Raw genomic sequence first — 27614 nt, 5'->3', positions numbered from 1 at the left:
AAACAAACAAACAAAAATAAAACAAAATAAGAATAAAACAACAGAAACAACATCCAGATCAAAAAAATAAGAGACATAACAAAGTAGAGTGATTTTTTAATATATATATATTTTTTTATTGACACTCAATCACATGGCCTCAATCAGTTGTTTGCATTGCTTGTACCTTGCATTAACTCTAACAAATAGCTAAGGCTAGCATCCAGATGTTAAAATTCACTTTTACAGGCATGTTCCTAGACTTTGGCCACTACAAATACTCATTTTTTACTTTTCACCTAAATACGGAGAATCATGTAACATCACAACACAATGTGAGAGTTGGTGTGGATTCAGCCACAATGTTTTCTCAAACAGTTGTCCTGCCTAGGCCTATCTCCTCTAGAAATAGCAAGGAATGCTGCCAAGTGCCATCACCTCATGAGATAACGTTTAGAAGCACACAAACATTTTAGCAGGCAGTTTTCAAAGACATAACTTCAAGGCAGACCTTCAAGACTGAAAATACAGACGAATAGCACTGTAACATCTAAAAACCTAAGCCACAACAATGCAATGTTGTCAGTTTTATTTCTAACAAAGCTACAGAGCTGCTGACCTAGCCTGTATCTGCAGTTCATGCTCCTGTTCATGCTTAGCTTAGTTTAGTTTGTTCTTTCTCTATATGCACTTCTTTTCAACATTTTTGGTAGAAGTTATTCATTTTCTACTCTCTTTCACAGTTATTTCATTCAAATTCATTTCATATTCTTCGTTGTTCTTACTGTTTTCTAACAGCATAAAACACTTACAAGTAGACTGCTAGCTTGTAAGAAGATAATCACAATTCAAACCTCTACATTTTAAAGGCTTTTGCTACACACATTACACCACTTACACACTGTACGTACTTTGAAAGAGTCTTAATGCTGCTGTTTAAATGATTAAGACAGGAGTAAAGCCACGGATGAGCTCCTACAAGTTGTTAATTAAAAAGGCTCAACTTCTTCTGATTATGCTTAAGGCAAACTGTGGTTTGAGGCATTAAGCAGAAATCTTCAAAGGAGCCCAAGAAAGTTAGATGTTTACATCGAGAACTAATCTGAGAATTTCCCTTCCAGTGAAGGGAAAACCTACACTGAAGACTCCAGCTGTAAAGAACTAGTACTGATGGAAGTACCATGGGCCACTTCCATGGAGACTTACACTCAGATGTTTATGAAGTCTTAATTACTCTAGGTCTTAGGGACCCCCCCTGATGCTGAACAGCATCCTGTACTGAGACTGGTAAACCTTTTTTTGTACAGGTTTCTGTGGAACAGCCCCTCAAAAGAATGATTCTGGGGCTCCAGAAAAGTTGAAAGATCATCCAAACGGAATAGATCATTCCATATCCAAGGCAGGGTCAGGTATAAATGGAGATAAACCCTTCAGCATGACCCTGCTGTACCGCATCTTTCCTCTTGTATCTGCAAAAGTGCTCAGAGACGGTAAAAGCAAAAGGTCCCATTGCCAGAAAAAAAGGATTTTGTCCTACTGGCTGGGCTTCTTCCCAGGGAGAAGCTATAACACAATCCCATGCTGTGGTAGTGCCTGGAGGGAAAACGAGGAACTCCACAAGGACCAGGTTGTGGTTCATTGCTTTCTGAAATGATACGTCTCTGCTTCAGAACTGAAGAATCTCAGCTTAGGTAGTGCATTCACAATGTACACAGGTTTACATAGGTTTGACATACATTTTTAAATACATTGAAAACAGTAAGTAAAAATATATGCATTGAAATAGTACATACCCTTGATATATTTATTGATGGGTCACATTTTACCTACTTTAAATAGAAAACATCTATAACCTCATTTAATGGCTATTTACTATTGTGTTTTTTTTTAAAGTTGTGAAATGTCACAGTGACAACTATCATTTTGTCTTTCACTAAACATTAAAAGTTTGACTAACAGTGGAAAAAACAAATGTACTGCATTGATATGGCATGTTAAAGTTCCTGTCAGTTTAAAGCTACTACTTCATGTATTTTAAAAATCCCCTTCAAAACACATCTATATTTTTGAATAATTTGTCACCTTACACTCTATACTACAATACAATGTTTAAAATATTGTAAACTCTAACCAAACATTGACTTTTTAATATGGAATTGTACAAATATACAGCTATTTATACCACATACAAGTAAGGCCATTAACATAACAGCAAGATACATATACAGAACTATAATCCCCAATAGATGTAATGAGCTTTTCTCCCAGTCGGCAATAATCAGGCTCATTTTCTGATTATCAGCAGTGTTTAGTGAGTGCTGAAGTTATGTCTATTAGATGAGTATTTAGTGAATGTTAACAGGTTTTCTTGATGTCTTGCAGGATCAGGTGGTGCCAAATGCAACCTCATCATGCAATGCCATCATGGTGCACAATGTCAATAGATGTACATGGACTCTGTACTGGCTGTTGGGTAGCACGGAAAGCTTCTCTGAATCAGGTGTGTTACTGAAAGAACACACAAAGCAAATGATTGTTGATAATTAAGTCCTCAAAGTTAAATAAGTGGTTAGTGTTTTCCCCTATGATTTAAGTGCATGAATACTTAAACTACACTTGTAGTTTAATTCTAAGCCACAGAAAGGTCCTTGATTTGAAGAGTCCCTTACTTACAGAAGTTTCCATTGTGAAATGAAGATTCACGCTTCTCGATGACACACGAGGGAATGCTCATCTGAGGGAAATCTTCCTTTGGCTTCTGGGTATTGCTGCTGCTGGATTTACTTCGACTGTGATCTGGCGTGGGCTGAATAGGCAAAGATCTGGCTACCCTGGATTTCACCAGGCAACCACAAACAAGGCGAAAGAAAGCCCGACGCATTTCCTTACTGGCCAAAGTATAGATGATGGGGTTCATTGCAGAATTGATGACTGCCAGAGCAATAAACCAGTTGGCTTTGTACAAGACAGAGCACTCCTTGACTCTGCAGGCTACATCAATGAGGAACAAAATGAACAACGGAGACCAGCAGGCAATGAAGACACTAACAACGATCACAACAGTCCTAAGGAGTGCCATGGACCGCTCCGAGTTATTGTGGTTAGTGACATTTCGGCTGCTGGATTTTACCAGGATGTAGATGCGTGCATAAAGGATAACAATGGCCACAAGAATGGCTATGAAGATACTAATGCAGAATACAACATACTTCTTGGAATAAAGAGGCAAAATGGTTGAACAATCTGGCAAGTTGTTTTTACAGTTCCAGCCGAGGATGGGTAAGGCACCCAAGGAAATTGAAATAAGCCAGCATGTTCCAATGAGAAGGAACACTCTATATTTCTTATTTGCATCATAAGGCCTCATCTTAATCATAGTCAAATGCCGTTCAATAGCTATTGCTAGTAAGCTGAAGGTGGAGGCTCCCAGTGCAACAAACATACTGCCTTCCCTAATGAACCAGATTGTTGAGGACAAGCTCAGAGTTTTCTTCCCAGACATAAGAATGTTTACTTTGTAAACAATCCCAGCTAAAAGATCACAGAGAGCTAGATTGCCAATGAAAAAGTACATGCGGTTGTGAAACTTATTGTTTTTCCATATGGCAATCAATACCATCAAGTTTTCCAGGACTATGAAACTACATAGGATCAGAAATGCAATAGTGGTTAGGTCTATTTTATCAGTTGCCTTTTCCCTTAGAATGAGCTTTCCTGTGTAATTATAATGCAGTACGATCAGAGAGTCCATCCCTTCACTTGACTGAGGGCCAACAACATCAGCAGGGGGCACAGTAACTGCTGACATCTTTTATGAGCTGATGTGGGATGTTTCTTCTTCAGTATCACAAGAATTTAGTTCCAATAATTTTCCACAAGAGGGAGATCAAGCCACGTTCCTCCAAGTACTCCTCTGGGCAGGCAGTGGATATCCCCAGCTCCAGCAAGTCTCGCATGTTAATTTGTGAGAATGGCTCAGAAACCAGTCCCTGAAAATAAAAACAACAAATGCAACATAAGTTTCACTGTCATTGTATGTCACTCACAGCCTGTGTGGATGCTCAACCTGTAACATGAACCCTGGAGCCAAGAGGGATGTTGACCATGAGATCAACAGGGAGATGACCAGGGAGATGCCGAGGTCTGGCATTGCTGTGCATTTACCAAAGTGGTGGTGGGTAAGCTGTAGCTCTTGCTGTGGAAGTATGATTCCAATATGGAGAATTGCTCATAAGTATTTCCTCTTACAAAATTTCCATATGAAAAATATGTAGTAGTGTCAAAAAAAATAATAATATCAAAAGCTGCCAGCAAGCACATATTCACAGCGACTGGCTCACTCCTTAAAAAGACCTAAGTGTACGTGGCACTACCAAAACACCAACCAACTTTCACTGCCTGAGCAGCAGCACAGCAAAGTCACTGCTTTCTGAGCTTGATCCTGTTCCCCAAGCAAACCTTCAGTATTAAAGAGCCTGAGAAAGTCATCATTGACACAAATGTGCACACTGCCAATGCCTAAGATAGCTTTCCCCCCTTAATGATACAAAATTGTTCTATTAACAATTAAGGAGGTGCTCTGAAAGCCAGCCATCACAAAACCAATCCTATTTCCAATTCAAATTAGTTGGCTTTTTACTACCACTTGAAAACAAAACAAAACAAAACAAAACACCACACACACACACACAAAATCATGTTTCTTTCTAAATATCATATTTCATCCTAGTTCACTTTTCTTCTATTTTAAATATGTATAAAAGACATCCATTTAACTTTTTTTTTTTTTTTAAGTATTATACAGTGAGTGATCATCCTTTTCAATTTACTTCTGTTTTTCTTTAAATCATGACTTAGATTAACTGCAACGTTTTCCCATGGACTTTGCTATGCTGCTTTTTAACTGCAGATTGATTCCCCTAGCTTTTTTTTTTTTTTTTTTTTTTTTTCCCCATTGCCATGCATAAATATTGGAAGAAATCTGCACAGCTTTGTAAAAATATCAGGAGATGCCAAAAGCACTTACTACTTTACCAGAAACATTAGAGCTTAGGGGTTGCATACTCCAATGAGAATCAGTGCTTTTGCCTCAAATATATGTAGTGAGGTTGAACGGAGAGCCAATTTTTCAGCTTGGTAACCAAGCCAGGATGGGAATGAGAAGAGAACTGAACCAAATTTGTGAAGTTTTTGTTCGTTTGTTTGTTTTTTTCTGGTAAAATCTAAAAAAAAAAAAAAAAAAAAAAAAAGGTTGTGCTAGATGTACAGGATGCTGGTCACTTTCTTTTGCCCCCAAATGAAGCAGCGTAGTTTAAGGAAGAGAGCTCCTGAATCCTTATTTACACAAAGGTCACAAGCACTTCCTAAGCATGTGAAAGAAGCTTTCAAAAGAAGGATATCAAGAGGAGAAAGTGAGATTTCAGCCTCTACCAGCACAACAGTTTTCAACCTGTGGCCTGTGCATCCCAAGGAATTAGGTATTTACTATTCTGTGTAACAGAGCAAGCACACTCTCAGCAGGCTTAGGTTTAACACAGAAGTGTTTGGACTTCTATTGGAAAACACGCAGGTTTCTGAAGATCACAAAATCACGTGAGCTGCTGCTATTCCAGCACTCTGGCCCAGGCACTTGAAGAATGGGAGATACCTTTTTAAGTGCCTTGTGAAAGAGGGGAGGAGCAAACCAGGTCCCAGATGCATGTAAAGGAATTTAAAGGACGACCCACACCATTTTTTCCCACCCTTCCTTTTCCTGGATTCTCTCAGTCAGAAGAGAATTTATCTGAAAAAAAAAAAAAAGCCTATAGTGAGATGACTTGAATTCTTTAATACATTCAGGATGCTTTAAAATGATTTCTGAGAGAGTAATTTACTGCTATTATTTGCCCATTCTATTTTTTAGGTGCAAACTGCTTTAGTGATGAGACACACAGGGAGACAGAGACACATCATCCAAGAAACACAGTTGTCACTTAGTGTCATAGGTCTTCTACTCTCTGAAGATGATGGCAACCCCCTCATTCACTTCCCAGGAGCAGAAATTGGCCCTCAGGTTGTTGACTCTTTTTCTGAAGGACAGTAACAGTGGAGCTCTTCAGCAGAAGAACTTCACCTCAGCGAAGGTTCAATCTAATTGTAATTCAGTTAAAATCTACACACTGCTGTCACAGAAATTATCACAGTCTTTCATTGTATTGGATTATAACAAGATGCCACTGTGTTCTTATGAATTGCAAGTGCTTTCCACTGTACAATAAACAACTATATTTTATTAGAAAAGCATTTGTTAACAACAGCTTAACTAGCAATACTCATCAGACTGCCTGAGAGCATCGTATTCAGTATCATTGCAGCACCACACGCAACAAAATACACGTTTCTGTAAGCCTCTTCCAAGTAGGGTTATCATACTTCTCTACCAAAGCAAAAATATGTTTCTTTCTGTGAAGAAAATGATATGCAAGACATGGGACTATATCAGCCATATCTCCGTGGATGTAAACTGTCATGACTCTACTAAAGGCTATGGCACTAAACCAGTTCCCCTGGCTGAAGGCATGGACTCAACCAGCTGAAATCACACTAGGTCTCTTCCATTGTTCATAATTACTTCTTCCCTTAAAATTATTACAGCAAATTTAGTATCGCAAAAGTAAATCTTCTTCTGACAGCCCAGCGGCAAGACAATGGAGGCTGTAACAGTATTTGCCAGGACTCTTGGGGAAATAATCTCATTCACCAGCCACTTGAAATTAATATAAATAGTAATGTAGTAAATTATTTCCTTCTGGCAGCATCATTTCAAGGTAATATCTTTCAGCCATGCTACTTTTTAAAAAAATGCTTTCATTTTTTTCTCCTCCTTTGTAGCCAGTAACTCGAACATTCATTTTCTAGCAGTTAGCAAGAATACAGCTGGTTGTATATTATAGTAACAAGATAGCAGCAGCCAGATCCAGGATATCTGAACCACTGCTTCATGACAGCTCTACAAATTATTCTTCAAAAAGTCATTGTCTCAGTCATACATACAGATGACTGGTTACTAGTTGCAAAGCATGATCCTTAGCTTGAAATACTAAAAAGAGGACCTGAAGAACATGTCTGTGCATATTGGGCATTCCCCTGAATACGTATCTCGATATCCGGAGCTCTCAATACTGCCAGAAATTAATTTTATTCACTCTAAAGCAAACAGAGGGTCCCTATTGCTGCACCACCAGGTACCACTAGAAATGCAAACCTATTGGCAGGGCAGGGGCAGCCCGGCTATGTTTTTGTGCAGATGTGATGGCCAAATCAATGTTCACCAAACAGCTCAAATAAAGGAAGTGTTATGATACCAAGAGCCACAGTCTTGTGGAGGACAACTCAGTTGCCTTCCTCAGCTGCTTAGCTGACCTTTGTCCTCCTTGCTCTGTGGACGGAGGGAGAAGCCGGGTGAGCCCATTGCCCATCCTGGGAAATCTCCCTGCCCACTGCTATGCTTTGTGGTTTCCACAGCTGTTTGTGTGGTCTCCTTCAGAGCTACAGGGTCCTAACAAGGTCAAGCACCCTTCCAGGTTGGAGCTGGGTCTCACCACCATGGATCACGTCCCTGGGGTCCGACATGGTACTTACAGTTCCTGTGCCGAATGCGCCACAGGAAGGGCAGTGCTGCGTGGATGCCTCACCCTGCCCTATGGCAAGGAGCACCTCCACCACCCTCCTCAGCCCCAGCACACAGCAGCACAGGCAGTGCCATACCTCTCCCCAGCTCCCCACAGGTGCCAGGAGGCAATGCGGAGCTGGTGGTAATGTGGATGCCAAGCCCGTCAGCAGCTATTCCCTCAGCATTTCTGCCCTCAGCTCCCAGCAGGCTCTCCAGCAAGAATCCAATGGGGGTCTGAGGGCTGTTACCATCTTAGGAGTCACTGGGTACTTTAGAGCAGGAAAAATAATAAATTTGTGTCTTCAAAACAGTGTGCCAAACTGCTCTTAATTTTCACGATAACCCAAAGTCAACAGAAGAGAGAACAAGATTTAACTCACGGCTTCCTACATTTGCCTTTGCAAGAACATACAAAGCAATATGTTCAGTACACCCACTGCAGCTCAGCTGGAGTCCATATTTTCCTACCTTCCAGACATCCACAAAAAGCCTTGGCCAAAGGGGCTGGACCACCCCCCACTACCAACACCAGCACACACATTCCTGTTCTCCCTTCTCTTTCACACACAGCCATATGCTTTGGCCACAAATGACAATTTAAAGAAAGGCAAAGGGAAAGTCAAGAATGCTTACCCACTGCCAAACTTCTGTATATTTTATTTTTAAAGCTTTTCCCCAAAAAATACGTGCAAAAGTGAATACGTGCAATTTGTCTGGCACACCCTGGCAGTGTTAAATTTTAGAAGAGAAAAGGCTTTTGAGAACCACAGCACATTACAATACACATTTCCACCACGGAATTATGCCGTGCTGGATGTAAACGGAGTTTAGACAACAAACATCTGCTGCAGAACAATGTCCTCGACAACTCAAATAAACTTTCAAAAAAAAAAAAAATTTTTTTTTTTTTTTTTTTTGAAGTAAACGTGCTGGCAGCTTTCGGCCTCGGAAAAGCCTTTAATGAGCGGTTATTTTTTTTGGCGTCCGTGTTTCAGGCACCGGTTTGCGCCTCGCATTCCCTGGCAGCACGCGTGCACCCATCCACCCACCCGTCCCGTTCCCGCACGGCCGCGCGTGGGATGAAGGCAGGCTTCCCTCGCCCCCCGCCCCAAACCCGGCGCCCCCGACCGCGCACCCCCGTCGGAGGGACCCCCTGCAACTCACCAGCTCCGTCCGAGCCGCAGCTCAGCCCCGCGGCCCCGCACCGCCTCCTACGCTCTCCGCCGCCGCCTCCCAAACTTTTCCCGGCCCCCGGCGAGCCCGGGGCAGCGCCGCGACGCCAGGTGGCCGCGCAGGAGGGCGCCGCCATCGCGACACGGCGACAGGGGCGACCTGCTGGGGTGGGGGGCAGCCGGGTACCTGCCCCGGCCCCGCTCCCTCCTCCGGCGCTCCGCGGACCCCGACCTCGCCGGCTGCGCGGCGCCGGGGCTGGGCCGGCCCGGGCGGGGCTGGGTGCGATGGGACGGGACGGGGTGGTCCCGGAGTCGCTCCCGGAGCCGGCCCTGCCCCACCGAAGCACCCCCCGTCCGTCCTGCCCCCTCCTCACCTCCGAGCTCTCTCCGCCCCCTCTCACCTCCGTGCCGCCGGCCCCGGGCCCCGGCTCGATGCTCCCGGCTCGCCGTCGCCTCCTTCGGCCCTCTTACCCCGTGCCGGGCCGTGCCGGGCCAGCCGAGGGCACGTCTGGCCGGGACGCGGCCGGCGCTGCGAGCAGCCCGGGGTAAAGGGCGAGGCGGCGGAGCCCGCGGGGAGCGCTTGTTAGGACCGTATAAATGCCGGTGGGGAGAGAGGAGGAGGAAATTCTGGGTAGTCCTTACCCAGTTCGAGCTATTAGCGTGCTAATGAGCGCGAGGTTTACCTTTCCTGCCTCTGCCCTTGAGTCTCATTGTGCCTAGTAATCTGTGCGGTCCTCAGCCGGAGAGGGGTGACATCGGGTGAGTGAAGTGTTCGGAAATTCCAGGCGAAAATAGTGGTGGTCTGCCCTGATCTGCCACTTACAGGAGGTCCTCAGCGAGGTACATCTCGACAGTCACCGAGTCTCTCGAGGGTAGCGATAGGCACGCAGACTGCTTCGGGAGCAGGATCCACGCTTCTCCAGAGAAGTTGAATTCGGGATCCCAGAGCCTTCTAACTCAGACAAACTTGCGAGTTGCCCGTGGGTACAGCAAAACCTTCTGTCGGAGAGTGAAAACTTTCTGTCAGAAGCAGATAGAGTGAGCTGGCAAGCAGGAGTGCCACGGCAGTGCTGCTAAGTGCGGGCAGGCGTGTAGGGTTGCCTTGTCTCGCTGCAGTGTTTTTCTTGGGAGCCTCCTGTCTGGAGCTCAGCATCGTCATGCTGGGACTCATGCCACGGGCTCGGCTGTCAGGTCTCCTGCGCTGCTACTCCATAGGGAAGAAAAGACTTAGGAAAAAAAAAAAAAAAAAAGCAGAACTAGGATTTTAAAAGCCAGAAGTTTAAACAAAGCTGAGGTAACAGAACACAAGGTGGTTTTCTGTCATCTCTTTTTATCCGACTGAAGATTACTAAAAAAACACTTCTGGTTTAGGACCTTTATAGGAAATAAGGGCTACAGAGAGCACAAGACTGATAAAATTGCTCTGAAGCTGCTGGCCAGGTATATATGGCCCCACTTAGCTACGTGGCAATGCAGGGTGGCACTGCCCTAATCTCCTGGTCTCCCCATCATGCGTGCTGTGTGACGGCAGCTCTGTGCTGTGGTAGAACAGTGGACAACTTCTTCACTGTGTAAAAGTGCAAACTTATTTTTTACAGCAAAGGGGGCTCAAGGCCTGTGAATCAGGGCTCTCCTGATTCCACAGAAAAGCATTGTCCAACTGTTTCCCCACACCCCACCCTAGGAAGCTCTGTAGTCCTCATGGCAGCCATTTGCCACAATGCTCCCAAGACCCACTTCTTGCAGCACAGACGTTTCAGTAAGCAGCCTCTGTGGTCTACGGTTATTCCTCCTCCTTTTCCTTGTTTTGTTGTTTCTCCATCAGTGCCTTTTTGCTACTTTGAGAGTGGAGCCAGAGGAAAAAGCCTTGCTGATCTGAGTAGGTAAGGTCTCAAGAATCCGCCACTAAAAAGATATTGTGGGCAGTGGTGTCAGGAGGTGCCAAACTGTGCCCTGCTGCCTGCGGTGGATTTTCATTTAGCTTCCTCACCGGGCATGCCACAAGCTGGTAAGAGTGGTGAGATGCAGGGCCCCACCACAGTACAAGGAAATTGCTCTTTGCTGCAGCAGGGAAGTGGTGTAGTGATAGTGCAGACCAGACATTATCTCTGAGAACTCTTAAGGTCATGTTTGGCATCCAAGGCCCTTCTTCTGCCACAAAACACCTCGAGCAATGCGGTCACAACAGTGAGCAGGAGGATCTGACACCCCAGCTCCCCTCTCCTTCCTGTGCTGGAAGAGTGTTCATGTGCCCAGCAAGCAGTGGTTTCTTGCAGCTGCCTCTCAGCCCCTGTGCTGCTGCAGAGGCTGCTGGTACCACTGGGAAAGCAGGCACAGGGCAGTGCAGAGCAAGATAGAGAAGCCACCCAGGAACAATGTCTGGTAGAAAGTCCCTGCGCAGAGGCTGGTGGGGACTTTCCTGGGATGGTACCTCAGGCCAAAGCAGCCCAACAAGAACCCTGAGGTAGCTCAGCACAACCCCCTGGTTAACTTCCGAACATCCTGTGGCAGCCCAAAGGACATGCATACTGTGCTCAATTTTCCAAGAAGCTCTCAACCATGTTGAAGCACTCTTAAAAGAAATGGCATTTTTGTGGGGTAAAATTATTAGTAATCAGGTAAGGAATAGAAAGCAATGACAAGGAACAATGATAAATTTTCATAGCAACAGGAGGTTAGCAGCTGAGTTGCCCAATGATGAGGAGTCTGTTCTGACCTGGAAATTCATGAGTAACTGGGCAAACAGGATGAATAATGGGAGAGCAACATTTGCTGATGTTACTGGGGGCACTCAACAGCAAAACTAAAACTGTTGACAAGAAGTTGCCAGGACCTGAAGGTCCAGAGTGACCTGCTGATAAAATAGTGTGTTCATTTCCAGGCTGTTAAGTGAAATATAGGAAAAAACAATACTACTTGTACATGCGCAAATTTGCCTGAAGTGTTATCACACAGAAGAGAATTGTGGATAGTTATTTGAAAACATCGTGCATTCATTAACTGTCAGTGGGAGATTAAATGTTAGAAAGATTAAGAAAGAAATGAAGATCAGACACCAGAAAATGGATATATGCTTCTGTGAGCTCTGCGAACTGTCACAGGTACCACTGGCTGCTTCATTTTGTCATAAGTGTAATAAATCACTAATAATAATAATAATAATAATAACAAAAACAACAGAATGATTATAAAAGTTTTCTGTGTAGGGAAAATACAAGTTGACTGGGTCATACTGGTCTGAGAAAAGGAAAAAAAGAAAAACAGTTTAAAACAAAAGGAAACAAATTTCTGGAAGATATAATGTTGAATTGTGGAACACATTTCTATATGTGAGAAAGGGAAGAAGTGTTTAAATTAGCTTAAAGAGTAAAGGTTCATGGAGTAAATAAATGACTCTTAAATATGGATAGGTATGGTATGGTATGGTATGGTATGGTATGGTATGGTATGGTATGGTATGGTATGGTATGGTATGGTATGGTATGGTATGGTATGGTGCAAAGGCTGTTAGGCCCAAGCAGGAGCAGTAGGTGTAGGAGCTGCATCCTTGAAGCTGGCATGGGACAAATCCTGTCTGTTTTTTGTTTGTTTGTTTGTTTGTTTTTCCTCCCTTTTTGTAAGAAGTCATGGTCTTGGCTAAGAGGACAAGCTGTGGTGCAAGTAACAGCATGAATATTGCCTGCTTCTGCAGGTATGGAAAAAAAGGAGATTTTTTGTTTGTTTCCTTGGTGTGGCTCAGCCAAAGCAATGGGCTTGGCAAATGACCTAGTCAAGTTGTTTGAGCAGTCTTGAGTCTTACAGCACATGGCAACAGCTGACGACTTTGTTTTTCTGTTATGTGTGTTAAATGGAGAATATGAGATTAAAAAGTTTTTTGTCTTCCAGATGTAATTTTTGGTTCTGTGAATTCAGTGAAAAGAGGATGTACTATTAATAAGGATGGGTTTTCAGCACAGTCTTTAAAGTTAAAGGAGTGGTTAAATGATTTCTATTTACAAGTACCTTCAAATATATAAATATGTGATAAATGCTAGAGAAGCTTAAGCTACCCTCAGATGACAGATACTGTGGTTTCTGTACAGACAAAATAGACCATGTGACATCAATAATGTTATATTTCTCTTGTAATAGTTACAATTAAGTCCTTGAACGAAGTCTTTTATTATTATTATTTTATTTTTTATGTTAACCAGTTAGGGCCTGTTAAAATTTGGGTAATTTCTGTTCATCAAAATTAAAAACTCATCCATACAATGTCTTGTTAAAGTCTTAGTTATAATTTCCTCATACCGATGTTTGTTTAATGCTTTATACACCTGTCATTGATCTAATTCCCTGGTGTTCCTGAAGAAATGGTCCATCATTTGGAACTCCTTCATTTGCTTTTTATTTGACTGGTTTGGTATGTAAACAAAACATCAGAAGGGCAATCTTAAAATTACAATTCAAAATAGTAGGATATTTATCTTATTTCTTATCTAATTTGACAGATTAAATGCAATATTGTTTAATCTAGAAGTGATAAAGAGAAAAAATAATTGTTTAGTTATTTTTTAAATTAATATAAATATTAAAGAAAAAGAGAACATCTATTTGGATTGTTGTTGAACCATAATCTGCAGTGACCAATATATATTTGGTTATTACATAAAAGAAAATATCTACCAATCACAGTTAAGTATAGGAAGAGAAGATTCTGGATACTTCCATAATTATGACTTCACATTCTTATGTCCTTGTATGTCATAGCTATGTATTTGCTGAATCATTTTGATTTGCTCTGTTTCTTTTAAAAATATATTCTCTCCTTTCTTTTGCTGCAAACATACCTACCCTATAAATCCAACATAGGAATGACTGAGGCCAAGGTCTTGCAAATCCTGTTAATTCAACATTTCTAACCCACTTTTATCAGCATTGTTTGAATCACAGTATTTTGTAATGTGTTTTAAATTCATATATTTGAATTGGGGATATTTGGAAGATCATATTCTGAGACAGAACACCTGAAAAAAATAGCATTGCTTTAAGATGTCATTTTGGAGTTTGTTTTAGAAATGGTCAATAACCATGGTAACAAAGTGCATACACTTCTTGCATTTACATCTGCTTTCTGCTCCCTTGCATCATTTGGGATGATGAAAATGGAAAAAAAAATAATTGACTTTTTGCAAGCTGAATGCAAATTCATATGAAGGTTGTAACTTAAAAAGCCCTTTTTAATTCACCTTCTTTTGTATAAACGTAATGTCATTTCTGAGGAGTACAGTCTTGCATGTATCATGTATATATGCAATATATGCACATAGGGCATATTCTAGCTGTATGGTGTAAACTGCTGGGGTTATGTGCATAACAAAGCTGAACTCTGGCTGCTTCTGCAATGACACCTTTCTGTAGAGATAATGGGACAGACGCTTAGAGCATGGCCAGATATTTATTGTTAATGTTACATTAAGACAGACTCAGCTCAGCATAAAGCACTGTACAGTTTGCACTTGTTAAAATAGTTGTAATCACAGCACATCCAGCCAGACATGATGTATAAAGTGAAGTGCCAAGAAAGGAGAAGAGGAAATGAGTTCAGAGAAACACCAGACAGATACTTGGGGTTCCCTATCTGCGTCCTGTGGCTTAGTGCTGTAGACACGAAGACAGTGCACATACTTCTCTTTCTGGAGGGCCAATTCTCCTTGCTATTCTGTATGTTGTGCATACCTTTTCCCATTAGCTGCAGCCCCCTCCCAATGCACTCAGCCTTGGGGCACCATGGAGAGAGCCCCGGGGTGACCTGGGCAGCCTGTGTGAGTGCCACCGCTGCAGCATCACCTGCAGCTCCCACAGAGCTCCTTGTCACCAGTCTGCCTCTGTGGCCCACCCTGCCTGCCCATGGACACTGCTGACCCCCCAAAGGGGTGGGCAGAAAATGCCTGAGGCATGGTGCCCGCTGCCAAATCCACAGCTGTAGCACCATGTACCGTCATCCCTGGAGGAGTGCTATGCCTCCCTAACACTGTGTTGCATGTTGGGAATGCAAACATGCCCTTTTGAACACAGTGCCCCATTTTGGCTGTTGTTTTTGGTATGTGTGTGTAGTTACAGAGGGACATACTTTCTCCTGTGGAAACAATCATAGGTGGCTGGAAGAACAGAAAAACTCAGCTCTCAGCAAAAGCAGCAATATGTAGAGATTATGTTGTTTGAAGAGAAAATGACTAAAACTGTAAGTGATCTGATTGAATTCCTTTCAAACTAGCCAAGGACAATTAAATGATTAAAACTTAAAATACTTTTGATTTCTTTTAATGGATTGTACAGTAAAGAAACAACATTTTAATTAGGAGGAAATGTAAGCAAGCAGAGGCTGAGCAGTTGTTATCCAATTAGGATGGAAATACATAGACAGATAGTTTCTTTGTCAAGCAAGAGTCTTTGTATAAGTGGCTGTCACATTTGTAAAGGGAAACAGTACATCCACAGAATACAGAATTAACATCTTCACATTTTTTTTTTTTTTTTAATAACTCCTCTACTCAGAACATTAGAGTAGCAAAGTGCTATTCTGAACCGGCAGGAAATGTTTTTTGCTTACTATTTTTGTAAGAATATTAGCCAGTGGAAAATAAGTTCTTTTAAGAACTGATCCAAAGCAGCAAACTTGAATCTCTGAATTTTGGATTCAAATCTTCCAGTAATGCTAAGAAAGTGTCTCCTAAGATCCTGCTACTGGGGGTTAAAAACCTTCAGAGTAAATAGGGCAGTTTTAATTTCAGAGAAAATCAGATTACCCCATGATTTGATGCATTTGAAGCACAGTTCAAGAAAGTTTCCTTCCACTGAAGCAAAACAGAGCTAGTTCCCTGGTTGCAATTTGCCATCATGTATTGTGGCGGGCTTCATTCACTGAAGCATCACTGCTCTGCATCAGGGATGCTGAGGATGCAGCTGTTTAGATGATGTGTATTGAAGGCCTGGGGCAAGCAAAAAAATATGGAAGATAATGAATATGACAACAGCTGTGTTCTTGGGACACCTTGCTGGAAACGGTCCTCTTTTGGGACAGCAATGAAGCACAAACAAGAATCTGAAGTTATCCCCTGAGTTAGTATGAATGAATTGGATGAATAATCTTATTTTCTTGCAATGCTGAAAGAATGGGCTTTGTGTCACAGTGATGCTTACTGTGCAGTATCTAAATGTCATGATACTGGGGTCACAGACTTTCCAGCCCTGATGAATTAAGCTGAGGGTATTCCTGGCCACAGTTTTCCTTTCAACCATTGTCCTAGAAGTGCTTACCTCTTCTGTAATGCCAGTTATTGCTTAATCTGCAACTATACTGCTAATATATCCCCAATGTAACGGGTTGCAAGGGCCGTTTAAGTAGGTTGCTGTTACCATCACACCTTTAATATCTGGGTGCCTGGAAAGGGGCTGCCCCACCAAGGGTTATCACATGCAGTCATGCTCTCACCCATGGGTTTGAACAGAGCTGGTCACCGGGACACAGCCAACATGGGCCCACAGCCACCCTGGGCACAGACAGGAAACAGGAGATGGGGCTGGAGATGGGTCCCAACAGCTTGGCTGATCCAGGATGGGGTGCACAGCTTAAGCTGAAATGTGGCCCCCTGGCTCAGGCAGGAGTTGTGACAAGGGTCACAGCTTCCCAGCTGTGCCTGGTTGAGCTATTAGGATGATGAACCTTATCCCCAGCCCCCCACAGAGCCTTGACATTGAGTCTGCCCCTGCCGTGAAGGGACCGTGAAGGGAGTTCTGTGATACTCCATGCTTAAAAACAGTGTGGTTGTGTCCTATGTCAAGTTTATTTGGCTAACAAATGACCATCCTGCCAATACAATTCCCTCAGATCACCTACAAATTCTCTCGAAGCTTTTTCTGGAAAGCACAATTCAAGCTGCATGTTGAGGCTCACAAGCACTGGTTCATTCAGTGTGCAAGGACCGTACAACTGGTTATGTCCCAGCCTGCACCAGCTGGGGCAAAGTCCCTGCTGATGGGGCATGTCGGGAGCTAAAAAAAAAATTGTAGCAGGACATGTGGGACTCAGTTCTGAAAACCTGGCACCTCTTCTCTTAACATTGCAAAAACATAAATACACTGGCTAGCCCTAAACAATCCAGGCAGCATAGGTCAGAAATAAAAAAGCAGTTAAGTTTTGCAGTGTCTGCAGGGTATTGAAGAATACCTGCAAGAATGGGCATCCTGGATTAAGGCTACCTGTAAACCCCCTTATATCTGCTTGGGAAGAGTAAGAACCTTCATCAAAAAACTTGCTGTTCCACAGTGGCCACAGGAGGTGGCTATAGGTGGGAGACCACTTCATACAGAGGCCATTATTTATGTTACTAGTATGCCATGCTAATATTCAGCTAAAATCTGCACCTAGGCTTGCATCTAAGCACGCAGCGTATGAGGTCAGTTGAGGCACTGAAACACTAGCTGTCTGTTTCATGAATGATTTGTATGCCATGAATGAGTATAATGAAGTGAAAGAGTAGTGGAAGAGGGGAGGAGAAGAAATTACATTTTTAAAAAGATAATGGACCTGGTTTTCAAAACCATTGAGAAATTCTGATTCTCACCAAGGCTAATAGAGGTTGAGAGTGCTCAGAAATGTTAAAAATCAGACATCTGTATTGACTTTATAGTAATGACTCAACGTTATGATTAAGAAACGTATAAAACAAGCACTGTTCAGAAAAGAACTCTTGACCTCTCACAGAAACCCCTTAATGATCTCATGTCCTGCTCCCTTTGACATCTGTTTCCCTTTATGCAGGAGAAAAATTCCTCCCATTCCAACCACATAGCATTCCTAAGAACTGTTATTACTCTCTGAAACAAGAAGTTCCCCAGAAGCAATATGTGCCATTTCTGTGAATCAGACTTGAGAGCCTCTTAGTTTCTAATGGTGTATTTTCTGATGTTTTACAAAACAAGAAGGTTGAAATGTCCCAGTAAGGGTCCTTGTAAATAATGCCCAGCATACACTACAGCACAGCCTGCAGGCCAAACTGACAATCACTTTTAGTGGTACTATGATGTCACAGGATGGAGTGGGACTGCCAGTGGAAGAAGACCTTTAGGTGACTGAGGTTGTCCAACATATTTCCCTATATCTAAATGATGCCATGTCTGTATATAAAGTAATGTTAAACTGCTTTAAAAATTCAAACATGGTCATTGGTGTTCCTCTTGGGTCTGTATATGCGGCATAAGGCTGTGATGTGCAGTAGCACCCACAATACAGCTCAGACAGTTACCAGAACCATCTCTGTTGCTCTGGCATGGGGCACTCCTAGGTCACAAGTTCTGCTAAAAATGCACATTGTTAGGGATATCCTGACACCTCTTCTGTCCTGTCTGGCACATTTCTAGGCATAGTAACTTGTCCTTAATGCATTCTATGTACTGATGTGCTTTTGTTTTTTGTTTTTACATTAAGCCATTTTTTTCTGGGGTTTCTATATCATAGATTCTTAAAATCATAGAATATCCTGAGTTGGAGGGGAACCATGAAGATCACTGAGTTCAACTCATGTGTCCACAGAAGACCACCCAAAAATCAAACCTGATGCCTGAGAGCACTGTCCAAATTTTTCTTGAACTCCAGCAGGCTCAGCGCCATGACGACTGTCCTGGGGATCCTGTCCCAGTGCCCGACCATAAGGGTGCAGAACCTTTCCCTACCCCCCAGCTTGACCATCCCCTCTCCCAGCTCCATGCCATTCCTTTGGGTCCTGTCTCTGTCCCCAGAGAGCAGAGCTCAGTGCCTGCTTCTCCTCTCCCCTCGTGAGGGAGCTGCAGGCCGCCATGAGGCTTCCCCTCAGCCTGCTCTGCTCGGGGCTGAACAAACCAAGGGACCTCAGCCACTCCTCTTATGTCTTGCCCTCTAGACTCCACACCATCTTTATAGCCCTCCTTCAGGCACTCTCTAATAGTTTTATGTCCTTTTTATATTGTGGTACCCAAAGCTGCACATGGTACTTGAGGTGAGGCCTCACCAAAGCAGAGCAGAGTGGGACAATCCTTTCACATGAGCAGCTAGCAATGCCATGCTTGATGCACCCCAGGGTATGGTTGGCCATTTTAGCTGCCGTAGCACACTATTGACTCATACTCAACTTGTTGTTCATCAAAATTCCCAGATTCCTTTCCATGGGGCTGATTTCCAGCCCCTTGAACCACAGTTTTTACATACCCTATTCCAGGTGCAGAATCCAGTATGTGCCCCTGTTAAACTTTATGCAGCTGGTGATTGCCCAGCTCTCTAATTTGTCAAAATCTCTCTGCAAGGCTTCTCCATCCTTGAGGGAATCACTATCTCATTCTAATTTAGTATCATTTGCAAACTTGTTATGCATTTGAGTCCAGCATCATCAGTTAACCTACAATAGCAATCACTACATGACATAAAAATTTCCACTTCTTTTTTGCCAGGATGACCTCAAGAAATTTGTTGGCTAGGCTCTGTTAACAGAGAACTTTTTTTTTTTTTTTTTTTCTTTCCCCCATATATCACTCACCACTTAATGCAAACAGGGAGAAATATCGGGCTTTTTTCAAAGTCAACAGAAAGATCCTCATTGATATTACTGGTCCTTTTTTGACTCCTATTTTCTATGGCTTCTTTTCCTCTACAGCTTTCCTTTGCTCTTCACTTACTCTTTATATTCTTTTATGTTTCTCTGAAGCTCAAATTCTCAAGCAACTGTGTTTTTAGTTAGTTAGTTTATGTATTTTTCTATTAAATTTCTTGTATTAACTATTCCTATTTTCCTATATATTCCTATAACTCTACTTTCTTCTTTTATGCGTGAACTCTCTTACACTCTCTTATTCCTTTGTTGATATTCATAATCTCCATGCATTCACCTTCTGCCTACTCCTTTCATTTCTCTTAGTTGTTCAGTTCTATACTAAAAGTCTTTTAAGTATCACCGGTTCAGCAATATTTAATGCATTAGTGTTACCAAACATCTTGACAAGTTAACATCTTGTCAGTTTTACTACCACAGCTTACAAGTTCCCAGATGTCTGCTGAAGTGGGAACAAATTGGTTAAGCCTGGTAGTAACTCTCATGGCTTATCTCCTGGGTCTCTGGCACCACTGAAGTAAGTGAATGCAGAACTAGGTGTAGCTCTTGGATCACCTGATGCGTGAAGCAGGGTATGCATATTGTCTGAGGAGAATTATTACTCATAATAATTTCCCCCACCTCCAGAGGAAAGTAGGAATGTATGTCTCCAAAGCACGTTATTTTCTGGGATACTTTTGGAATAGTGTTATTTATGCCCCACCCGTTGGTGAGCCTGGGAATAAAAGGCATAATCAAGGCCTTATTTAACTTAAATACAGAGCTCTGTGGTTCTGGAACAGCAAATCCTTCATTTGCATCTTTGCCAATGGCCATGCAGAGTACGTGGACACAGAATCCTTACAAGTGACATCCTTCCTGTCTTTACTATGTAACAGTGCATGCACTGCGGAGAGCTGTGAAAAAGGAAAGTAAATAAGCTCACTGTCATCAGGAACATCACTGCTGTTACAGTGTATGCTGCGATAATACATTGGTGTAAAAAACACAAGTATATGTCTCAGAGTCCACAAATACCTGCTCCACACAAGCTCAGATCTCCACTGAGTTTAGATACTCCCTTCACCCAAGCTGTTGGCACAGGAAAGAGGATTAACTCCAAGGCAGAGGACCCATTTCAGTGGGAGTCTCTCACATTGACGTTCAATCTCTCACACTGAGGCTCAAACAGCAGGAAGCCTCAAGATTCTGGGTTTTCTGTCAGGGAAACTCATAAAGCAGAATCAATAGCTAAGCATAAAATTCAGTTTTAAATCTATCAAATTTCTATACGTTTTATTAGATTCAATTTTCTCTGGAGTTTTATAAAGGCTTGTGAACCTTGCTGGTGCTGGTGTTTCCTCTGAAGTATTCTAAAGAAAAGGTCTTAAGTTATATATGGGAGATCATTTTACTTGAGGTGAGAAAGATGTAACAAGCTGTTTACAACTCATTCTGAGTGCTGTTTGATGCCTCCAGTATTTACTTTTTGAGAAGTCCAGATGTATTTCTACAAACATCTGTCATTGTTCTATGTCATTGAGAAAACTCCCTTTTTTTTTCTTTTCTTTTCTTTTTTTTTTCTTTTCTTTTCTTTTCTTTTCTTTTCTTTTCTTTTCTTTTCTTTTCTTTTCTTTTCTTTTCTTTTCTTTTCTTTTCTTTTCTTTTCTTTTCTTTTCTTTTCTTTTCTTTTCTTTTCTTTTCTTTTCTTTTCTTTTCTTTTCTTTTCTTTTCTTTTCTTTTCTTTTCTTTTCTTTTCTTCTCTTCTCTTCTCTTCTCTTCTCTTCTCTTCTCTTCTCTTCTCTTCTCTTCTCTTCTCTTCTCTTCTCTTCTCTTCTCTTCTCTTCTCTTCTCTTCTCTTCTCTTTTCTCTTCTCTTCTCTTCTCTTCTCTATCACTAATTATTTTTTTACTAGTATATTAATTATCTATGTATCTTCATATTTTAGCAGTCATTTTCATTGACTAATGGCTAATGAATAAGATGCCATTATCAAAAATATGGAGTGCAAAAGCAGTAGGACCTGGACCAGGGTAAGGTAGTGGTCAAAGATCAGTGTGCGTATGTGTGTACAATGCTACATGAAGATGGCATGGAGGTTGTACTGCACCAAGTACAAGTATCCAAAGTATCCAAAGCGCACAAAGTATCCAAAATGTTGTACTGTTAATAGCATATCAGAAGGTATAAGTCATGATATTTTGTCCAACAGCAACATACTCTTTTAGGCTGCAAAGGAGCAGACTACCTGCATAAGATATAAAGAGAAAAAGCAATAATATCAGTAAAGTACTTTACACTATATTCCATTCTCTGGTAAAGCACCTCTCCACTATCAATACTGATGGAAAGTGTATGTGCATATATGCTCTAACACTGGATGCAGTGGACAGTGGCTATGTGGTTATCTCTTGCTTTCAGATACTGGTATGTTTATACCAGTAGCTCTTTCTCAGTAAATGATGGTTTATAGCCATTCCTCTTCTAATAGGTTATTGCCTTGTTCTGCCTCCAGACACAGTTTTCCTTGCCCTGGAAGACAAAGAAATAGCACATGGCAATGACTGTGGTAGGAAAACCTTTTTACAATATTTCTTTTTATTTGTAGACTTTGGAAATTTGGTTAAGAGATGAGTTCTTTCAGTTTTACACATTTAAATCTAAGTTTTCACTTAATTTCCTCATTCACTTTCTAGAAACAGAAAGTGAAGTGCTCTTCTCTAACATTAATTTGATTACAGTCCAGAAATGATAGGTCTTGCATTCCTTCTGTGAAATGATTGACAACTGGTCAGAACTTCACCCAGGGTGTGTCAAACTGAGAGACATTTTCCTGTCTGCTGGGGTCCACAATCCCTGGCTTCAATACCTAATTTTTAAAGTCTACTTATGCATATAAAAATGAAGTCTTGTCAGTGAGTCCTCACCCTGTATATCCTGTGAAACTCTCCAATATTTTTAAGGGCAGGAAAAGATGTAGGAAAGACTGAAACAAAGATCTGATGCTCTTTGAGACATCTTCCTTCAACATAATAGAAAATTTCCAGGGACTCTGGGCAAGAATAGATACAAATAAAAGAGTATTTCATCAAAAACAAACAAATAAACAAACAACAACAAAACAAAACACCAAAATTCCACTGTAACATATGCATGCAACATTTCCGAGTTGAGTTTTAGAAATAAAATCTATGTAATTTCAACTACTGTTTGGTGATTTCAAAACGTGCTTTGCAGCCATATTTTACAGGTGTTGATTTTGTAATCTCAGTGAAAATACCTGCACTGTTGAATTTCTCTTTGTATCTTATCCTTTCTGCATTCTTCTCTTAGCTTCTATTTCCTGTGGTTAGTCAACAGGTTGCATTCAGAAGAGTCCAAGAGCACCAAGCCTCTTATCACTAAAATGTAGTTTGCGTGTCACTTAAGAGCAGTTTCTTAAGATCTCCATAAGCAGAAGCTTTTCATGTGAATATTTTGTTATTATTTTATTTTATTTTATTTTATTTTATTTTATTTTATTTTATTTTATTTTATTTTATTTTATTTATTTTATTTTATTTTATTTTATTTTAATGTTCTAGACAGATTTCAACATTTCAGTTGAATATCTGCATAAATTTACTGACTTGGAACTTTTTACATGATTCTTTCCAGGCATTTAGTCAGAAGAAAGGGAAAAGTATACCACTTGTTTTGGAGTTCAGTCTGTTGGACCTTTACTTCTTGCTCTCAAAAGAGGTTCAGCAAATTCCTGTAATCCTCAAGAGGTGTGCATGTGAGAATAAGGTGGACCATAAAAACAGATAACAGACCCGTATGAGGTGAGCCAGCTACCTACCACCACCAGCTGTGAACAGCTGGAACAGGTTTTGGGGGGAATTCTGTGATCCACATTTGTTGTCATGTACAAACGCTTAGTCATGTTGACATTTTTTACATGCTTGTTTTGTAAGCTTTCTGTTGAACCTCAGTTCTTGTTCTATCAGTTAAGGTTCTCTAATATATGACCAGCTTAAAATAGTGTGGCTTAAAATAGTTTGTTTGATATGAATTCTACCTGTTACAACAGTGGAAAATCAGTTATGACTCCACAACACAGAAGAAGAAATGACACAGCGTCTTAAAAGCTGTTGTTCAATATGGCATGGTTCCAGGCATATCCGTGTGGCTGCTAGTTAGAGAAAACAGAGATAAGAAACTTTCCCCAATGGAGGCAGTGATATTGGTCATGTGAGGCTGCAAAGGATAAAACATCTTACTATAGTTCTCATATAAGTATCTGTTCCTTCTCTCCCTGTTTCTCATGAGCTAGAGAAATGCACCTCACTAATTTAATTTTATCAGATAATATAATCTCCAAAGTATCTTCTTGTAGCATTGAAGAGGTTCCCATTCAGAAAATGAGGACCAGAGTATCTGTGCATATGAGATCTATTTCAGAGAAGGAGAAGTGTGCTGGCCCACTCACCTGTGTATTTATAGATCTCTCATGAATAATCACAGGATGCAAGGTGAAGCATATCTTGACAGATAGCTAACACAAGAGTGAAATAATAACAGAAGTACTATATACATACAGGGTGTGGATGGCTTTGCTAAAAGTGGCCATTTTGATGGATGAACAGTGGTACAATTGCAGGAGGGAGTCATATTTGTGAGTGCATGCATGGCAAAGCAACAGGAGTATCCATGAGCATGTTGCCTCTTAAAGACAAAGGCAGAAGGATTTATTGGAAGGGAAGTTCTTTTAAAGTTTATTGTATTGTATTGTATTGTATTGTTTGTGTGTGTTTATTTTTGCTTGGTTTGGTTTGGTTTGGTTTGGTTTGGTTTGGTTTGGTTTGGTTTGGTTTGGTTTGGTTTGGTTTGGTTTGGTTTGGTTTGGTTTGGTTTGGTTTGGATTGGTTTGGTTTGGTTCGGTTCGGTTCGGTTCGATTCGGTTTGTTTTTTCCCCCACTTTTCTATAGGATACACTCTTGTGTTCTGCTCTTCCTTGAGTTGTACAAAAACTGCATTGCTCATCTTTTCCACTGTCTGTGGAGTATCTTCATAATAGCCATTCATGAATCCATCCTTAAGAAATCAAAACAAAGTTTTGCCTTCAGGAGCCATCAGGACCAGTGTGCTATGAGTGACATGGAAGAGGAGCTGGAAAGCAAAGGGAAATTTCACAGAATCACAGAATTATCTAGATTAGAAGAGACCTCCAAGATCACCGAGTCCAACTTCTTACCTAACACTAACAAGTCTTCCACTAAACCATATCACTAAGGTGACTCAACCACTTCCCTGGGCAGCCCGTTCCAATGCCTAACAACCCTTTCAGTAAAGAAGTTCTTCCTAACGTCCGACATAAACCTCCCCTGGCACAACTTTAGCCCATTCCCCCTTGTCCTGTCACCAGGCACGTGGGAGAATAGACCAATCCCCACCTCACTACAGCCTCCTTTAAGATACCTGTATAGTGTGATAAGGTTGCCCCTGAGCCTCCTCTTTTCCAGGATGAACAACACCAGCTCCCTCAGCTGCTCTTCATAAGACTTGTTCTCCAGAATCCTCACCAGATTCGTTGCCCTTCTCTCGAGCACCTCCATGCCCTTCTTGTAGTGCGGGCCCAAAACTGAACACAGCACTTGAGGTGCGGCCTCACCAGAGCCGAGTACAGGGGGACAATCACTTCCCTAGCCCTGCTGGCCACACTGTTTCTGATATAAGCCAGGCTGTGCTGTTGGCCTTCTTGGCCACCTGAGCACACTGCTGGTTCATATGCAGCTGACTATCAAACAATACTCCCAGGTCCTTCTCCACCAGGCAGCTTTCTAACCACACATCTCCCAGCCTGTAGCTCTGCTTGGGGTTATTGCGCCCCAGGTGCAGGACCCGGCACTTGGCCTTGTTGAACTTCATACAGTTGACCTCAGCCCATCGGTGCAGCCTATCCAGATCTTCCTGCAGAGCCTTTCTACCCTCAAGCAGATTGACACACACGCCTAACTTGGTGTCATCTGCAAACTTACTGAGGGTGCACTTGATCCCCTCATCCAGATCATCAGTAAAGATATTAAAGAGAACTGGCCCTAGTACTGAGGGACTTGAGGGACTCCACTAGTGACCGGCCTCCAGCTGGATTTGACTCCATTCACCAAGACTCTCTGGGCCTGGCTACCCAGCCAGTTTCTCACCCAACGAAGTATATGCCAGTCCAAGCCAAGAGCAGCCAGTTTCTTGAGGAGAATGCTGTGGGAAATGGTGTCAAAAGCCAGGTCATTCTCCCAGGTCATTCCTGGAGTGGTTGAACTTTCTGAAGAAATGTATCTGTTCATGGCTGAAAATAAATGGCATTTGTGGCAGGATGAAGCCATAGACCTGGCACAGTGAGCAGGAATGGACTGATTGCTGAATGTCAAAGGCCACTTTATTAGTCGCATGCAGAGCTGCTCTGCTTCATAGGAGCCCTTTTTGATGTGAATGAAAGTGCAGTCATCACTATCTGGAAATTAAGTCTCTGTTGTTATAATTAATTAGTCATTAACTGATTTGGTGTGAGTAGTCAATACAGTGGGGTTGTGGAGCTAGATGTATGCAATGTTGTTTTCCTGTATAACAGGTCTAGCCTTTCACCAGAGAGTCTTAAGGTTTTTGAGGGAATTACTGAGTAAAGAATTAATTGCTGTAAATCCTCTGTTTATGTACAGGGAAGTTTATTTCCCCTCCCAGTTTTAAATTCTGTTTGATTACTGTGGAAGATGTCTTAATGATTATGTACAGCATCCTAAAAGGTCTATGATACCATGAACTTTAAAACATCTGATTTGCTTTTTGTGGTCACAAGAGGAAGATTTGGGCTCAGAATCACCTATGACATTGAGATTGTTCCATTAATTCTCAGCCAGCAGACTTATATTTTATTTCTGCAGCTTATGAGTCTCTTTGCTGGTTACTTGGGTGGGAGAAAGACACTGGTATTGCCCTTCTTAGTAACTGCAGAAGGAAATATGCTTTCAGAAGATGAACAGATACTTAATGGTTATATACAGGTACTGGGGTTCTGTCCTGTTGAGAAATATTGCCTTCTATGAGTGCTGTTTGCTATTGTTTTTTAAAAAAACAGGCAGGTTAATCAGAGAGGTGAGATGGGCATGGTAGCAACCTTCACTGTTGCTTACAATTGGGTATATCTGGAAATGAAGAGACCAACTTCATACAATTTCTGACAACACTGCCATTTCAAGGGGTGAGGGAGGTAACGTGAAAAAGAGAAGGTGAGTCAACATGACAGACTTGCAGGGTGGTGCCCTGCCTGTGCCAGAGCTGCGTGCCTAGCTTGGGAAGGCAAAGCGTGGCTAAAGTGGAGCATCTGCTGTGGTATCACTGCATGGCACAGTCCCATGTGAGCAGACCACAGTGAACACCGCATGTGCACCCAAACCCAACGCCATTTTGGAGTGCAAGGGTCTTGGCCAGCAGGTGACTGGAGAGGAAGGTGAGATGGGTGGTGGGAGGAAAGCAGGTGGGATCAACCAGCAAGACCCGAGAAGGATGAAGCCAATAACACTGTGGCAGACATCTACATGGTTTTACCACATACATCTGCATAAATCCAATTCTGAAAAGGTTGGAGAGCATACATTAAAACACCATCTGGCTTGGAGTAAAAAAAAAGTTGTGTATCAGCACATCTTTCTGCAAAACACCTCAGACTGACCAGGTAACAAAGAGTAGTATATAAGCCCTAACTCTAAAGTTTGTTTAAATAATTGTATGATTACAATGAGTCAGAGCTGTTTCCTGTTTATTTGTTAATCTGAAGGCAAAATTAGCTGAGGATATTTTACAGACTGATATTTTACTCACTTTTACAAAAGTATTTTGTAAATTGTGTTGAATTTGTAAATTGTGTTGAATTGTTTGAAAGGTTCTGAGGTGTTTCTATTTGTGGAATATATTATTTTCTTTCTGTGGTTTCCAACACAACTGCTAGATCTTTATTGTATCTAAAATAAAAGCAATGACAGGTCCACTGAGCCTTTTTACTTTTATTTAAAAGAAATGACCAATGTATTTGTATGCAATGTGGTTGTATGACAGAAGTTATCATTACAACAGGACAAAATAAATTGCTTTACTTTAGCTTTAGTTGCACAGCATTTGAACAAACGATATCAAGCTGGTACAGCCAGAAGTAAACATCTGAAAACTCTTTCATGA

At 41.8% G+C, this 27614-nt stretch overlaps 1 protein-coding gene and 1 long non-coding RNA gene across 9 annotated transcripts; one reads left to right on the top strand and one right to left on the bottom strand.

The window, feature by feature from the left end:
* Positions 1-89: 89 nt before the first annotated feature.
* S1PR3 (sphingosine-1-phosphate receptor 3) lies at positions 90-9979 on the bottom strand. 8 transcript variants are annotated; one of them, XM_072031168.1, is made up of 4 exons: positions 9486-9619; positions 5627-5761; positions 2653-3968; positions 90-2487 (listed from the first exon to the last, which is right to left on the bottom strand). In XM_072031168.1, exons 3-4 carry the CDS (start codon positions 3785-3787, stop codon positions 2417-2419), a joined length of 1206 nt encoding a protein of 401 aa, XP_071887269.1. In that variant the 5' UTR covers positions 3788-3968; positions 5627-5761; positions 9486-9619; the 3' UTR covers positions 90-2416. The 8 variants fall into 8 exon arrangements, with proteins under 8 accessions (XP_071887269.1, XP_071887271.1, XP_071887267.1 ...); XM_072031170.1 differs by lacking the exon at positions 9486-9619 and adding an exon at positions 9204-9222; XM_072031166.1 differs by lacking the exon at positions 9486-9619 and adding an exon at positions 8795-9125.
* Positions 9980-14872: 4893 nt separating this feature from the next.
* On the top strand, positions 14873-27370 carry LOC113840320 (uncharacterized). The gene is made up of 3 exons (XR_005261947.2): positions 14873-15025; positions 23061-23227; positions 24374-27370. It is a non-coding gene; the product is annotated as an uncharacterized lncRNA (long non-coding RNA).
* Positions 27371-27614: the final 244 nt, after the last annotated feature.

The sequence above is a fragment of the Anas platyrhynchos genome, chromosome Z (genome assembly GCF_047663525.1).
Source record: "Anas platyrhynchos isolate ZD024472 breed Pekin duck chromosome Z, IASCAAS_PekinDuck_T2T, whole genome shotgun sequence".
Classification (NCBI taxonomy): domain Eukaryota; kingdom Metazoa; phylum Chordata; class Aves; order Anseriformes; family Anatidae; genus Anas; species Anas platyrhynchos.
This window is presented reverse-complemented; position numbering and strand designations above follow the sequence as displayed.

Coding starts and splice junctions, on each gene's coding strand:
- S1PR3 (XM_072031172.1), bottom strand. CDS start 3,787: ATGTCAGCAGTTACTGTGCCCCCTGCTGATGTTGTTGGCCCTCAGTCA. Junction 2,488..2,652: donor ATTTCACAATGGAAACTTCT/GTAAGTAAGGGA, acceptor GTGTTCTTTCAG/TAACACACCTGATTCAGAGA.